Here is a 17,363-nt window from a genome sequence, read left to right on the forward strand (position 1 = left end):
CTTGCCACTAGGGGTGGCCGCGAAGCTGCGCGGCCCCGGTTTCCAGCCGGGCCCTTTTCCCAGCCGGGCCCAAGCATGGCTGCCCCCAGGACTGCGGGTTGGGAAGCTGCCGTGCTCGCGCTTTCCTAACAGTCCCTGGCTGCTGTGGTCTCCTTCTCTTACCCAGGCCCCTCCAGCAGACATGTTTGCCAAGGCCTTTCGGGTCAAGTCCAACACGGCCATCAAGGGGTCGGAGAGGTGAGGGAGAGAAGAGCCTGCTCTGCCCACCAGGGCACCCGGACATCTCTCAAGCTCGGCTGGCTCACAGCCTTTTGTGGGCTGCGTCAGCCGACTTGGGGTGGAGGCCGAGGGGTACAGCCGGAGAAGGGACCCCGGGGGGCGGGCAAGGGTGAGTTAGACGTGTTTTGAGAGTGAAGATGGAGAGGAGGCCTGATTTATCTCCCAGGCTGTCTTTTGGATATTTTGGTGAGTTTACGAGAAAGCGTATAATTCAATCAGCGCGTATTGACTGCAGTCTGTTTAAGGTGTCGTGGAGGCTGCCAAACTGTAGGAAAACAGGGTCCCTGCCCTACCAAGAGCTTTGAGTCCCTTGGGAGAGATTAGATGGGGCACAGAGAACTACAAGTAAACGAGAAGAAGTGTCTAGTGATTACCACTGGCAGGAGAGACAGGTGGAGGGTGAGGTGAGAGGGGATAAGGCATATGTGGTAAGAACTGTATCTGTTCAGTTTTGCAAATGAAGGTGTCACCTTGGGAATTTTGGAGGCAGTGTTCTATAGTTGTCATTCTTGGTGCCCTAGCAGAGCTGTTTAATCATAAGTTGACAGGTTGGCCAAGCATAGATGAGAAAGGAGTGGGTCCAGGAGCTATGTGTGGAGTCAGGAAGGCAGGGCTTAGTTTCCAGTGGCAGGCTAACTTGGGTCGCTTACCGGATCTCAGTTTTTTCCTCTCTTTGTGAAATGGAAAGACACGCCCCAGGAACATGTGGAATTAGATGAGACATTGGATGAGAAAGAGAATGGGATGTTTTGGAAGAGTGAGAATAAGGCATCGTCAACCAGTCTTTTTCTTGGGCCTCGTGATTTTATAGTAAGTCTTGAGTCCTCAATATTTATTAAAATCCATCCAGGCAGCATACATACCAGGTATGTGTGCTCTCTGCAGGAGGAAGCTTCGGGCCGATGTGACAGCTGTTTTCCCCACTCTTGGAACGGATCAGGTCTCTGAGGTAGTACCTGGAAAGGAAGAACTCAACATTGTGAAGTTGTATGCTCACAGAGGGGATGCAGTGACTGTGTACGTGAGTGGTGGTAACCCCATCCTATTTGAACTGGAGAAAAATCTATATCCGACAGGTATGGCAATGGGATGGAGATGGCCATTACTATGGTCCTTGCCTAACATCTGTTTCTTCCATTAATCTGTCTTCCTTAAAACAAATAAATGCAAAATCTCCCTAAGAATCTTTTTGGATTTAGTGTCCCTAGAATTGGGTCTTTCAAGATCAGAAACTGCTATAGAAGTGAGGGGAGAAAAGGGTTAACACAAAAGGAGGGTGGTTGCCAAGGGAAATTCTGAGGTGAAGAAACACTGGTTTCTAGTGGGTTAAGTCGGGATTGGAGCCGAGGTCGTGAAAAGGGTGGAGTTTCAGGGCATGTAAAAAATGCTTCTTAAAACTTCCACGAGTGGAATTTTCTTAAGATACTGAAGAGATACTGTGATGGGAAAGAAGCTGGGTTAGTTAAACTCCATACCCAGCTGTCTTAGTGGTGGACTTTGGTTGCGATGTCTCACAGGGATTCTTTCTTAGGCTCTTGTCTGGCTCTCAGCATACTTTGCTTGCTTTCTTTGTCACAGATCTCAGAGAGGCAGTGTCCTTTTCTCTTTTCCATGGCTGCTGACACCTACTTTGTCATTTGGGGGCTTTTCTTCCTCCCAGCTTGGCTGCAGCAGTGCAGTGCAGTCTTCTACCCCAGGCCACCCCTACCCCCACCCTGCTTTGCTGCTGTACACATACAAGCCCTTTTTGATCTAAGGGTTTTACTGCTAATCCCTGTGGAAACAGAGAGAATAAAAATAATAAACATGGGAAAGTTTCAGAATTTCTTACAGGCTGGTGCCCTGGTTTCGGATTACTTGCTTCTGAGGACATAAAAGGAATCCTCGTTGGGGCTCTGTCCCTACTTTTATCCACTATGGCCATGTTTGGCTGCTGCCGTCCAGGTGGAACAATAGGTGCCTCCAAGTCTCAAGTGACACCCAGTTTCTTAAGTCTCCGCCTTCTTCAAGACTGCAGCCTCTTTGAGAAGGGAGTCAGCCTGATGTAAACTATATGGAATGTGTTTCCCACAGGAAAAGGGGCACTCAGTTCCCAGAGAGGGGAAAAGGGATACTGGACAGGCAAAAGCAGATGTTAACTTCATCACTTGTTTTAGCCTTACACATAAATATCCAACTTTGGCAGCTAAACAGACTCTTAGAGCTGTAGCTCACTTCATGTGTCTTCCGACCAGTAAAAGTGATAACTTCTCAAGATCATAGATTCAGAGAAACTACTGCAAAGAGCTCAGTATAAATATGTAAAGAATGCAGGTCTCTAAGGCTAAAGGAAGCAAGGATTCTCAAGTAAATAGCATATAACATATAAACCGCTTCACAAACTTGGGGTAACCTAATGAAAAAAAAAGAATGCAGCTTTTTTGGGCATCCCCTTACAACCTTCTCTCTAGCTTTGACTTGAGTTTCTTTTCTACATGTTGATTAATGTGGCCTTAGTGTTTGGCTTTGCCATCCCCCAGGGGGTTGACTTTTGGGCAGTAAGTGTTTTCTGGCTCTCTTCTTGGACAGTGTACACCCTGTGGTCTTATCCTGATCTTCTAGCAACATTTACAACATGGCCCCTGGTGCTTGAAAAACTGGTGGGGGGGAGCAGGTAAGAGCATTTTCCTATATTCTGGATAGTGGCTGAAACCTACTTAGTAAAGGCCAACTACTTTAATAAATGTACCCATTTTGTGCATTCATATGATTGAAAAATAGAATTTTCCCCTCATGTCTGTTGCATCTCTTACTTGGCTGCTTCCATAAGCTCTCTGACCCTGCTGTAAGGCTTAAATAAGATAAGTGACATGAAAGTGCTTTTTGAACTGCCATATGCTATACTTTAGATTAATAAACTGAATTTAGGAAATCAGAATAAGATAAATCATGGAACTGGACCCTCAGCTTGGTGCTTCAGTTTGACCACTAGTCTCCCAGAAGGAAAAGGTCTGATCCTCAGTTTGCCACTTTTTATTTTCATTATGAATAATGTAGTTGATGCTTAACAAATGTATGTTTGTTGAGCAAATGAGTAAATGATGAAGTAAACTGTGGAGTTAGTTGCAATGCTTTTGTTTCCTGCAGATTTGATGCCGCCAGGGCTAGTGGTGCCCCCTGCTGGTCTGCCTCAGGTACAGAAGGGTGACCTCTGTGCCATTGCCTTGGTGGGGAACAGGTACTGTGCCAGTCAGCTGTGCCTATGGGGAAAAAACTTAGGGAAAACTTGGGAGGGGTGGGAATGACAACTTCACAGCATATGGATAAAGGATTAAAAGAAAAAACATATTCTTCCTGAGCAATCAGAGAGTGGGGAATGGCAGTGAGCCTGTGGGGTGTCCATACATCTGGGCCAAGTGTATTTGCTCCTGCTGCTGCTTCTTCCTTTTTAAAATTTATTTGTTTTTTTTCTCCTTTAAAAATTTTTTTCTTAGATTTACAGAAGAGTTGCAAGTATAGTACAGAGTCCTGAAATACTCCTTACCCAGCTTCCTGTAATGATAACATCTTGTATAACCTCGGTACAGTTATCAACACTAAGGAATTAACATTGGTACAGTCCTTGTGACACTATTACAGACTTTATGCGTATTTCCCCAGTTTTCCCACGATGTCTTTTTTTTCTTTTTTTGTGTTCAAGAATCCAGTCCAGGGTACCACATTGCATTTAGTTGTCATGTCTTCTTAGTCTCCTGTCTGTGACATTTTCTTGGTCTTTCCTGCCTTGCATGACTTCAACATTATTTTTGTCGAACATCCACATCATCATCCTCATCTTTTAATTATTTTTAATAGATTTATTGAGATATAGTTTTCATACTATAAAATTCACCTGTTTCAAATGTACGACTCAGTGATTTTTTTTAGTATATTTACAGGGTTGTTCAGCCATCACCACAGTGTCTCTTTTTTAAAATAAATTAGGAAGTAATGGTATGAACAGTTGTGAAAAATCAAAACCCTCTCACCCCATAATCCTTTTCTCCTAGAAGTAACCATTATCATTCTGATGCATGTCCTTGTCAGCCTTCTTCAATGCACATATACACGTGCATATAAAATGTATGGTTTGGGGTGTGTATGTTTAAAAATACAAATAAACAAACTTTATCCCTATTACTTTTTCACTTCAGGTAGTGGGGACATGTTCCACGTCAGCAAGCACAGATAAGCTGAATCTTTTTACCCACTGTGGGGTGATGGGAAAAGTCCTCTTCTAGTGGACATTGTGGTTGCCTCTACTTCGTCTCTATCACAAACAAGATCTTCCTGAGGCCTCTAGGGACACTAGTGCCAAGATTTTTCTAAAGTAGATACTAGGGAGCAGAACTGTTTGGCTGAAGATCGTGCATATTTTCTGTTGCCCTATAAAAATGCTGTGTCAGTTTTCCCTCCTACCTACAGGGTATATGGAGCCTGTTTCCTTACATGCTCACCGACACTGGATATGATGGGTCATTTTCATTTGTATCATCCTGAATGAAAAATGACATCTTATTATTTTACTCCTTGCTTCTTTGAGAGGGAAACATGGTAGGCATGGGAGGGGTCAGTGTTTAAAGATCTTATTTTTGTTGCTCATATTCTCCCATTTTCCTTGAACCTTTGGGAACCAAGCACCTAGAAATGTTTCCTTCCTTGTTTACCTGTATCAAAACTTGAAGTTGAAAAGAATGGTGAAATTATTGTTTTTTCCCCCCAGTATTCTATCCAAGATAGGAGAAAACTACATAAATGTGTATTTGGCCTCTGAGTTTGGCATTTAGAATGTATGTGGGAATGAATCCTAGGTGGTTTATGGAAGGGGGTGAGGGTACAAGGGAGTTTACTAAAACTACAAGACAGGTTCGAGACCAAAGTTCTTGAGCTATTGACGATTCCAAGGGTGGAAGACAAAGACCCGTCTTTTAGGAACTGGGAAAGAAGCCAAATTCAAAGATTCTGTGGCAGGAACTGACCCATGGGCACAGGAAGTGGAGCCACCGGATTAGCAAACATTTTTTTTTGAAGTTCAGGTGTTGGGAAATCTGCCCTTGAATCGTCTCCCTTGGGTCCAGGCAACGTTGCCAGGCTTGTATATTCCCCTCCTGTTAGCCAGCTGGACACCAATCCTTACAGGCAATGTGTGAGCATTGCTAAGTAACAGTGGGCTGACAGAGATTTCCCATTTGGGCTTTGGAAGTTTTTTGTAGTTATTGTAAATGTGGTTGTTTCTGATATTTTGGACACATCCAGTTCTTAGACAGATGTTATACAGAGCAAGGCCTGTTATAAAGAACCAACTCAGAAGGAACCTTTCGTTGGTACCACTGTATCTCTCTTCTCTCTTCCCTCTGGCATCCCTCAGCCTAATTTATGGCATATGAATGGCCTCCCTTCTGAATTTCCATATAGGATGGCTATGCCTTTTTTAAGATAGGGGAGATAATTTATATTTTTGAAATTAAAGAAAGGGAACTTTAAATATCCTTCTGAGTCCTGGCTGGGTTTGGTTCATAATAAGAATATAAGAATGATAACATCAGTAGAGGAGTTACTTACACAGAAGGGAATATTTGGTCAAGGAATTTTTTTTTTTTTTTTTTTTTTTTTTTATTTATGGCTGGCTGGCTGGCTGTGTTGGGTCTTCGTTTCTGTGCGAGGGCTTTCTCTAGTCGCGGCAAGCGGGGGCCCCTCCTCATCGCGGTGCACGGGCCTCTCACTATCGTGGCCTCTCTTGTTGCAGAGCACAGGCTCCAGACGCGCAGGCTCAGTAATTGTGGCTCACGGGGCTAGTTGCTCCGTGGCATGTGGGATCTTCCCGGACCGGGGCACGAACCCGTGTCCCCTGCATCGGCAGGCAGACTCTCAATCACTGTGCCACCAGGGAAGCCCTGGTCAAGGAATTTTTGAAAGTCATATGTGTAGGTAATTTGAATAAGATTGAGACTGCACCGAGTTTTAGCTCTGTGATACAAGTGGATGCTTCAGATTTGCAACCGTGGTGCTTTGAACACATGTGTAGAAACCTGGTCCTGACATGTGCCCTCCTGGAAGACTTTCCCTGACCCTCGTCTCTGACCTCCTCCTTCTCAGAGCCCCCATTGCCATCGGAGTTGCTGCCATGTCACAGCCGAGATGCTGACCTCAGGTCTGAAGGGAAGGGGCTTCTCTGTGCTCCACACCTACCAGGACCACTTGTGGTGGGTTCCATGCTTTTTCTGTTGTATAGGGAGCTGGGTGGGCGGAGGGAGCACAGGGCCTGGATTGAGAAGCGAGAGTTTTGATCCCTGCTGTGTCCTTAGTCAAGTTGCTGACCCTAGACATTAATTTCCTTGCAAAATGTGGAGAAAAGATTTTTTTTTTTTTGGCCTGTTTAGAAAAGAAATTACGGAGAACTTTATTTTCTAGGTGAATTATAGAATCCTAGGGCTGGAAGAAGGCCTTAGGGATTGTCTTCTCTGCCTCTCAGTACAGTGATATTCTTTATTTTTATGGCACTGGTCGATCTGGCCTTTTCTGCCGTGTACATTTAGGCATTTTCTGACCCCATGATGAGTGCTCGGGAATTCTCACATCTGAATCCAAATCAAAGTAGAGTAGATCCTCAGGCACCAGGGTGACAACCTGATGACTTTCCTGTTGTTCAAGTTCCACGTTTAGGATCTCCTCCTCATTACGGAACTTGCGCTTTCTCACTGTGACGGGTGCTCTCTGGAACTGTATGTGAGTTTATTTTCTGGTTATTTTCTTGTCATTTAACCAAAATAGTAAGTAGTGCTTTTCTCGAAAGCAGTATACCTGGTCTTCTGGCCAAGTGTTGTGTGGCCTGTTGGTATAGATTTACCCTTACGTTTTTAGTCAGTCTTGGAGTTACTTATTTTACAAGTATTGGCCAAGCCCTGCTTTGCTGGAGGTACAGCCTCATCAGTGTGGGTTTCAGCAGGCATTTGAGGGCTGCTTACTCACGTACTCCCAGCACCTTGTTTTCTGACTGTTAGTCTGGGCAGTTAAGGTCCTGTTGTCTAAATTGTTTTTATCAGTGGCTGCCTCAGTCTCCCGTCCTCCCGCCCTTTGAAAACACTTATGGTATTTACCTGATCAGAATAGCCTAAACATACCATTCTGGCCTCACTAGTAGCCATACTTAATAAGCCTTGCTGCGGCTGTTAGTAAAACTTTGTTTGACTTGCATAATCTTAGTTAACATAATGCTTTTTGTTTTTACCGCTCTTGCTATGTGGCGTCCCTTTTCTTCCTGTCTTCATAAGGCTTAGTGGCATAAAGCCATTGTAATCTCTACTCTGCAGGTTAGATTGCATTCTTTTTTTTCAGTTGAGGTATAGTTGATGTACAATGTTGTGTTAGTTTCAGGTGTACAGCCAAGTGATTCTAGTGACCAATAGTATATCTAGTGATTCTAGATATAGATATATACATATATGTTCTTTCTCGGATTCTTTTCCATTAAAGGTTATTACAAGGTATTGAATATAGTTCCCTGTGCTATACAGTTGGTCCTTGTCATTTATCTATTTTAGATTGCATTCTGATTTAACACAGAAGCAGTCTTGAGCAGTCTTGAGCAGTCCAGGTGTTTGTAATTTGTTCCATACGCTCAACCTTGGGTTTGTATTTCACCAACCTGGTACTACAGATGCGTTTGCAATCTTCATTTGGTTATTTAATTCAAAATGGTTTTATTTTTAATTTCTATGAAGGGAATACTTTGGAAGGGGAGCTCCACTTTAACTATGTTGTCTTTAATTTTTCTCTGTCCCTGAATTTCTGTTTGGGTTAAGGAGGAGGCAAGAATTACTCTCCCCATTTCAAAGATGAGGAAACTGAGGCATGGGACTTCTCTGGGCCCAGAATTGGAAACAGAGTTGAGAGGCACACCCAGGTTCTCTGGCCTCTCCTGGACACCCCTGCCTGTGGGTCTTACTCTCTCTGGACCCCCGCTGACCCCCTGACCGGGGCTGGAGAGTGTTGTGGCTGCTGCTCAGTGTTTCTGACATGAGGTTTTTGCAGGTGATCTGGAGACAAGTCCTCTCCACCATCCATTGCTCCACTGGCCCTGGATCCCCCAGATCTCAGTGAAGAGAAGGGGTCTGTCCAGGCAGACACCACCTTGCAGGGAGACATGAGGCGCCTGACCCTGGAGGGAGAGGAGGAGGAGGGGGAGGTTCAGCAGAGGTGTGGGGAGAAGTCCCCGTCGGAAGCTACAGAAGACCCCAGTGTCGGGGGCCTGAGCCCAGAGCTCACGGACAGCAAGACCCTTCAAGGTACAGCTCTGGCAGGAGCAGGGCGCTCGCCTCTCAGTGTGGGGACTGAAGCGCTCGGCTCTGCTTCCGCCCAGAGCGGCGCCACGGCTCCGGGAGGGGCGGGGAAAGGCCTTAGTGTTGGTGAGGGTGGTGCCACAGCCCTTTGCCATCTTACCTGGGAGTCTTGCGCATATGTCGCGTTTCCCTGGATACCCGTCGACTCTGCTATTTGGACTGTTCCCAGCTACACGGCCCTCTTAGTTTTCTTCTGGCTCTGACTTCTCTATCAGAGAAGCATCTGCGCCTCTCTGGGTGGGACTTTGTGGCCTGACCCCCTCTGTGGGGTCAGACCTCTGTAAAGGCTCAGTGTTCTAGAGAGTCTGGGAGCTTTGGTGCCTGGGAATGGGCTCCTTCAGAGCTGAGGGGTGAGGTACGGATGTCACCGTGCGGGGAGTTATCTTGTGCTGCGCGGGCCTTCTGCGGCCCTCAGGAAGGATGTGATTCTTGTCTTCTCCTTGCAGAGCAAATGGACGAACTGTTGCAGAGATACTTCTTGCGTGCTTTGAAGTACCGCGTCAAAAAAGCTGACCTCCCTTTACTCACCAGCACTCTCCTGGGCAGCCACATGTTCTCCTGCTGGTATGGAATGCATGGTGTGGGCTGGGGGCCGGGCAGTGGGTCTGTCTCCTGCTCTTTGGTGGTAGAATGGGACAAGGCTGATGGGGGAATTGTTTTAGGGACATGATGTGGAAAGAGCGAAGTGGAGGGTTGATCTAGCAAATACTGAGTTTTAAAGACTTAAGTTTTAGCCAGTGAAAGGATGTTGAGGAAATGAAGGTTAAAATGCGCAAGGCGCTTTGAGCACTACCTCTGCTGTGGTGATTCTGGGCTCTTTTACGGATTGGGCAGCATGTCCGGCCCCGGAAGGGCCCTGGGGCAGCCTGTTTGTTCTGGAGGCTTCAGTCCCCTCACATCTTTCTGAAGAGTAGGTGTGCCAGATTAGGTTGTGTCAGCAGGAAGAATCGGTGTGAACCCCCCCACCCGACCCGCACACACAGCCACCAGCAGAGGGAGTGTTACATGTGGGTTGAACCTGGACTTTGAAGACTGAGCCATCTGGGCTCAAAAGCCAGCTCCCCAGGGTGTTGGAGCAAAGGTGTATTTGAGCCCATTACCAGGCTTCTCTGAGCCCTGATTTCTAACACTTGTAAGATTGCTGTCAAGATCGAATAACCTGACATTTAATAAGCACCCAGTAGATATTATCATGTCAGGAGATTTGCTTATTGATTTTCACCTCAAGTCTGAACTTCTTTCTTTTTGAGAATTTTGCTCTGTTTTTTAAAAAAGTGGTTTTAATGTAATTCTCTTCCTCTACATGTGAGCTTCTTTAAGGCATTCTATACACATGTGGGGTCTGGAGTGCACGGCAGATCTAGTTTTCAGTCTCATCTATAACTACGGCCATGTCCCAAATTAAGCCTCTGGAACAGATGCCGAGGGAGACTAGAAGTGAATGTTCAGGATATACTTTCTGGTATATCGTCTACCTTGAGAGAAAAGGATTTAAACCCACAGAATAATACACAGGTTGGTGAACACCTGACAATAAGAACAAAAGATGCACTGACTTATAAAAAGTCTTTTACTATGTATCCCAGGATGGCCAATACAAGCTGGTTAGGTAATTAGCCCTTCAAGAGTTCTTTTACAGTCATATAAAAATGCTTTGCCTTGTTAAAAAAAGATATCTAGTCTACCAAAAACATATCCATTAATGGGCTTGGTGTTGTTTCTTTTTTTCCATTTTCAGGTTTGCAAGATAATTAAAAATTCCTACATATCATCTCTGAGCACACCAGCTGTCCATTAGCTAATCAGTTTTGGCAATACAGTGCACAGAGGTATACCACCACTGGTTTCTGACATTAAGTTAGCTTTAAGCTTATTGGCTATTCGTACAATTGGAGGCAGCTTGGAACCCAGGCCCTGGAAAGCATTTGCAGGGTTTACTACCCTTTTGCCTGACACCTTTTCAATGGTGAGAGGTCTGGGCACAGACTTGCTAATCCAAGGGTGTCTTAGTGCTTGAGCTGGGGTCAGGCGGGCAGAGGGGTCCCAGGTAAGACACCTTTTCAAAAAGTCTATGAAGAAGTAATCATCACACCCCTTCAGTGCTGTCCGCCAGTCTTTGCTGCCTGGGGGACCCCGCTTCTTACCCCTCCGTGAACGACCGCCCACAAACACAACCCTCCCATCTGCCTGACTGGTCACAAAACAGTAGCGAGGTAGGCCCCTGGAGTTAATAAAGTACTTGGCACGTTTGGATTGCTCCAGGAGTTTTGGTGGTGGCATCCCTAGAAGCTCCATCATACAGGCCAGCTGGTCTCCTTCATCCTCTCCAGGGAAGAGAGGATGTCCTGTTAAAAGTTCTGCAAGGATGCAGCCAAAACTCCACATGTCAATGGACGTGCTGTAGCGGCTTCCTAAGATGATCTCTGGAGCTCTGTAGAACCGAGACTGGATATAGGTGTAAAGCTTCCGGTACTCAAAACAGCTGGACCCAAAGTCAATGACCTTAGTCGCACTGTGCCCATAGTGTTTCAGGAGAATGTTTTCTGGCTTCAGGTCACAGTGAATGATCTTGTTTCTGTGGAGAGCATCCAAGGATTGCAAGATGGATTGAGCAAACTTGCGAACCAACTGGATACTAAAACCCTGGAACTTGTTTTTTTTCATGAGCTCATAAAGGTCTACGCTCAGTAACTCAAAGGCCATGCAAACATGGTTCCGGAACGTGAAACTTTCCAGCATATGAATAACGTTCATGCTACCGGTTTTATCCCGCTTTTTAAGATGCTCCAAAATCCGGATCTCCTCGGCTGCTTGGCGATGGAAGTGCTTTTCATTGCGTACCATCTTCAGGGCCACGTACTGTCGAAGTTTGTGATCATAGACCCGGGCTACCTGCCCAAAACTGCCCTTGCCAATAATTTTCAGCACCTCGTATCGATAAGCTAGATGGTCTCGAGGCACGTGAATGTAGGCCCCATCTGCATCATCATAACCCCCATTATTGGGACCACCGATAACTCCATGTCTTTTTTTGGCATTTGGACCCACAAAGTAAATTTCTGGATAATTGATGATTTCCAGCTTCTCATAAGCAGTGAGGTGGTGTTTATACTGCTTCAGTGCTTGTTCTGGAGTCAGAGGCAACACTTTGGATGCTTTGGATGAACTGCTGGATTTTACTGTATTCACACGATCTGAACTTTTACCCTGAGAAACTGTAGGAGAGCATTTTTCAGAGTCGTTGATGCCATCTGACTGAAAAGTATCAGATCTTCTGTTGCCAAATTCTTGAAATAGTTGTTCTACCTTCATCTCACCTCCATTCAGGAAGCACTGAGTAGGATCTCTTGTTAAATGCTCAGTGGTGATCTACGGCAAAGAGAAGTGAATCTATGTTAAAGTCACTAAAAACGGTGGAAGAACGAAAGAATCGTCCCCCTGACTGAACAAAAGAACAAAACATGCCAGTTGTGTAGTTAAAAGGCCCAAAAGTGAGATAAGAAAAGCAGGAGTCTCTAGAAACTCGTGTTATGTTAATCCTTAGGTTCCCTGACTGCTGTGGCCACCCCAACCCCACTACGTAGGCCTCCCTTTGTTCAAAACAAGACGGTCATTTTACCATACCCGAAACGTGCTAGATTCCTTCTAACTGGTATGTCTTCCTACCGAGAATCTTTTCACCCCATCCACTCAAATCCTACGCTCTTTCAAAGCCCAATGCTAGTCCTCCCTCTTCCACTTAGAACTACTCCAAGCCCATACTAACTACGGCTCCACTCACATCTTAGCTGCAGCTTTTCGAGTCTACCACGTAATCTGGCCCTTGTTATATATATACTGTCCTATATTGTTCACAAACTGTTTCAAGTATCTTCCCAAATCTTAAGGGCATGTACCAGGAGCAAATGAATACATATTAAAGTGTTCTGTAAATGATAAAGGGACAGAGGCAGGATGTGATCCCCAGGTCTTCTGAATCTGGGTCCAGAACATTAACATAACCTGGTACCAGCTTCTCCTAGTGCCTGTACTATTCTCCAGTAGGGCTGAATGTTGACCTTGGCCTGGAATCAACCAAGGCCTCATCATCTACTCCTGGGTCCCCAAATAAATGATCGCATCTTTCTATCTCAGTTCATTGAATCACAAAATTTCTAATCCAGAGAACTCTTGAGATCACCAAGGCCAATTCTTTATGTATCTGGTGAGTAGCAGTGAGAATCTAAGGCCCCAGGGTGCTTCTTGTAAAACTCTCCTAAAGACAGAGAGTCTCCTTTCTCTCTCCTTCCCTTGCTCATAGACACATACACTAGTCTCCCTCAGCAAACGCCTACGTGACAAAGGCATACAACTCTTTTTACTTGATTTGGCATCACCTTTTCCTGCAAGGAACAATAACCCACAAAAGAAAACTCTGCTTATTAAATACCTCTGAAATGAAATAAGATCTTTGAAACTCGATGGAGGGAAAGACAATGAAAAAGCCAAATGCTAAAAAAAATACAAGATTGTGCTAGAAGGAAAGAAGAAAAAAAGTGCTAAATCTGTTGTTTAAAAAAAAAGTCTGGGATACTTCAAAGAACAACTATTTTTCTTAACAGACCCTGAAGAACTTTACCCCCGATCTGTATGATTGAGAGCCTCTATGATCAGGGGTAGATAATTCCAGAGAAGCTCTGAGCTATCTTTATGATCTCTTAAAATATAACGCAAATTATAAGGTAATGATCCAAAGTGGCCAACCATTTAAAAAAGAGAATTTTAATATAACCTAAGCAAACAACACCTGACCCATCACCTATATAAATAAAAATATAAAAGATGTGAATATAAAAAACAAAAAAGGGATGAAAAAAAAATTAAGTGTTGGCATACTTTAGACAGCCCCTAATTTAGTTATAAAAGCACGACATTAGTTCCTGCCTGCTTCTTTTAGGTCATTTAATCAATTTAAACATTTATATAGTTCTACAGTTACAAAAATGAGGCACTGCACCATCTTACATATAAGCGAAGCAGCCAGTACAACGGTAGCCATACTTTGGCATTGAGTTTCTAAATAAAGAGGCAAGATACGGACCAGGAGAGATCTCTGATACCAAAATAGAGAACTATCACTAGTCAAGAAAATAAAACAGGCTGGCAGACAGAACCTAAATACCTTGCTAAGATGTAAATATAATGCAACATTTTGTTTATCAGCAACTAAGTCAAATAACCATTCCTGTTTTTAGGGATGGGAAAAAAAAGGTCTCATCCATCCATCTAACATTCACATGAGCACTAATTGTTCACAATTATAAAAGTGCCAAAAAACAGGTTACCTCAAGGCACTACAATCTATTAGGAGATAGGTTTGGCTGAACTAGGGAATTACAATTATTTGGTTTTAGGTAGATTTACATAACAAAACCAAATATTTGCATGCATCTAAACCAGTTTTCCTTAAGTTTTTACTACCTAACCTAAATGCATCTAAATATTTACTGCTAAAATCTTGGGGACACGTTCTGAAGAAATGTGAAGTCAGAAGGCCTAGGTTGGGGTCCTGGCTACACTGCTCAAAAACTGTAGGTCCCAGGGTAGGCTTAACCTTTAGCCCAGTTTCTTAGCCTCAATTTCTTTATCTTTAAAGTGTGGATAATAATACCTCCTTGCAGGATGTTGCGTGAATCAAATTATAATTAATAATATATGTGAAAGACCCTCAGAAACTATAAAACATGTTAAAAACACTGGTAACAATTAGGCAAAATTCTCAATATATTGTTTAAACTCCAATACACCCTCCCTTTCCCCTTTCAGCTTATCTTTTCTCTCCGTGGTGCCTTCCTCTGCAGTTCCAGACTCCCTCCACCAGACATCTGGCATTAACTATGCCTTCTGCTCCGTGAAGGCCTGCACAATCAGCCTTCCCTTAGGATGCATGGAAACACCTCACCCACTTTCTCCCCCACATAAAACCTCCTTTCAACTTGCCATGCAATTTAATGGGTTATCTCTCCAGACATATTTGACCTTTAAAAAGAGCAATGCCTTAACCCAAGGGAATGACTCTCTAGGACCCGCGGTCATCAATGACAAGCTGGTAGGAAAGGTATTTGTGGTCCAGGGTCCACCCCTGGGCATTTCACCTACTCTACCTACATGTAAGGCTGTGCTGGCTCTGGAGGTATTCATTTCTGTTTGTGGTAAAGAGAGGGTCTCAGGTACAGACTGTTAATAAGAACAGAGATTTAACTTCCACAGAACTATTACAATAAGATTAAGGATGTCATTTGGATTTCCTGACTCATGGTTTTTCCCTAAAGTGAGCCTAAATCTCTCTCTCTCTGCAAATTAAGTCTTATTTTGCCCTCCGGAACTACACAGGAGTGTCCAAATTTCCATGTTAAAGCCCTTCAGATACCTAAAAGGGGCTGTCCTGCCTTCACCATTTTTTCTCGAGGCTCATCATCCCCATCACATCCTCCACCTCACACAGCCTGGGTCAGGCTGCCTTACTATATCCTATTCACGTTCTCAACACGTTATGGGCTGCACGTTATATCTCTCTGCAAGTGTGGCTTCCAGAACAGAACAAGACACTTCAGGTCTAGTCCCCTGTAGACTGTCAAGGTTTGAACCTGCAATGAATCTGAAGAATTCCAGAAAGAAATTTTTCCACACAGGGAGGGGTTCTCGCCTTAGCTTTCTTTCCTTTCCTGTAATAACTCAAATACTGGTCTGAATCAATTATGTATCAAGTCTGCTGTGCTATAAATAAAATCTTCCTTCCATTGTTCTAGGAGAATCTAGAATTTTCACACATGTTAAAGTAGTTACAAAACACTATATATTTCTAGTCTAGGGTTATACTCACAATAACTGACCAATGTCTGCTATCGACTTCAAATATTGTAACTATGTAATTATATCCAGAGAGACAAATAATGCCAGATTAATCATGTTTTATTTAAGAATGCTTCATGTACATTGTTAATTTGGGGCGCTCTTTTTTTTTTTTAACACCCCTGTATTGGAGTATAATTGCTTTACAATGGCGTGTTAGTTTCTGCTTTATAACAAAGCGAATCAGCCATACATATACATATGTCCCCATATCTCCTCCCTCTTGCGTCTCCCATCCTCCCTATCCCACCCCTCTAGGTGGTCACAAAGCACCGAGCTGATCAATTTGGAGCACTCTTGACATTTCAAATAGAATCTTCAACTGCGTTAATCAAGTCTTAAAGATCTTGTTGAGAAATTCAGAAAAGGAATATCCTTCTCATCCAGATATAAAACACCACCCCCTCCCTCGTTCTCGACCCTAAATCTCTGCAACACAAAGCTAACCCAATAAAAGCCTATGAGCAGATGATTTATAGTTTACAACAAGAATGTAAGGGCATCTTGGATAAACAATGAAGCCAAAGCACTTTGTGAAATGAGCAAATAGCGTCTCGCAATGGAGTCATGGCATAATGAACTGTAAGTGTTACTAAGGTCAAAAGCACTTTTTTCAGCAAAATTTGCAAAGACAGCATTGTTTTAGAATCTAAAATCTTGTGTTTTGCAAGCTGTGTTACTCTGAATACCACACAGTAAAAAAAATTCATTTTCATCCTGAAACATACAATTTAATTGCCCTACTATATGGATATTAGCACTGGCCAACTCTGAAGTAAAGTTAAAATGGACTTTAAGTCACATGATGACGGACTGTAAAAGTTTCCCAGAGAGATGTGCTAATTGTCAGCAAGTAACCACGAAATCTGATAGTCAACACGCGAGTATATCGGTGGTTCTGGAGCTCTTAGAGGTTTTTACATATTAAAAACAATAAGCTTGTGGAGAATGGAAACTTACTGCACTTTGGAAAGGAGATTAAAAATTGGGTGACCAGCCTTCCAAATATATGTAGCCCGTATCTTGTAATATTATTAGCCTTGAAAGTAGTGAAGGGGTTGATTTTTAATGGCAAAAGCTGACAAAGCGTTGGGAAGGACTATGAAAAATGCAAGCAGTGTTTTACATAGAAATAATTTTAGGTCTTAAACAGAAATATGAAGGAGAATTATTGATAAATTAGTCTACTCAATTATTCAGTTTGTTCGTTGATGATATATGCAGCAAATTTTAAAGTCACAGGATAGATTCTCCCTGTCATGGAACTTGTCCAAAACCCTGCTCTCCCTACCTCTCTATGAGTGCGGAGGGAATGGGAATTAATTTATTCTCTTAAACATAAAACGGTGTCAAAAGCTAAATGTCTGCAAGCTCCAAAATGATTAAATGCATCGAAACCAAAATGCATTGCTCAAGTTGCATTTATGATCTCAAATGGTTCTCTTAAGCATACTAATAAGCTAGGACTGCATTTCTACCGTGCAGGAAAAATCTGCAGATCTGTAAGTTCAGAGGTATTTTCTGTTTCTTGTTCTTGTTAAAATGAGCCATCATAATATACTGTACATATCATTCTATCAAAAAAAAAATAACCACTATCTAGGGCTTCCCTGGTGGCGCAGTGGTTGAGAGTCCGCCTGCCGATGCAGGGGACACGGGTTCGTGTCCCAGTCCGGGAGGATCGCACATGCCGCGGAGTGGCTGGGCCCGTCAGCCGTGGCCGCTGAGCCTGCGCTCCGCAACGGGAGAGGCCACAATGGTGAGAGGCCCGCGTACCGCAGAAAAAAAAAAACAAAACAAACACTATCTAGATAAAAGTAGCATGTCGTTTTTTTC

At 43.6% G+C, this 17,363-nt stretch overlaps 1 protein-coding gene and 1 pseudogene across 1 annotated transcript in view; one reads left to right on the top strand and one right to left on the bottom strand.

Annotated features, from left to right (window-relative positions):
- The first annotated feature begins 41 nt into the window (after positions 1-41).
- On the top strand, positions 42-16,930 carry LOC132484467 (eukaryotic translation initiation factor 2D-like; annotated as a pseudogene).
- LOC132476405 (dual specificity tyrosine-phosphorylation-regulated kinase 3-like) overlaps positions 10,402-17,363 on the bottom strand; it is a 29,588-nt gene continuing 22,626 nt past the window's right edge. The window contains exon 5 of the mRNA XM_060078355.1: positions 10,402-12,005. Coding sequence (XP_059934338.1) covers positions 10,431-12,005 — 1,575 coding nt within the window. The 3' untranslated portion in view covers positions 10,402-10,430. The remainder of the gene's footprint in view (positions 12,006-17,363) is intronic.

This window comes from Mesoplodon densirostris, chromosome 2, assembly GCF_025265405.1.
Source record: "Mesoplodon densirostris isolate mMesDen1 chromosome 2, mMesDen1 primary haplotype, whole genome shotgun sequence".
Classification (NCBI taxonomy): Eukaryota; Metazoa; Chordata; class Mammalia; order Artiodactyla; family Ziphiidae; genus Mesoplodon; species Mesoplodon densirostris.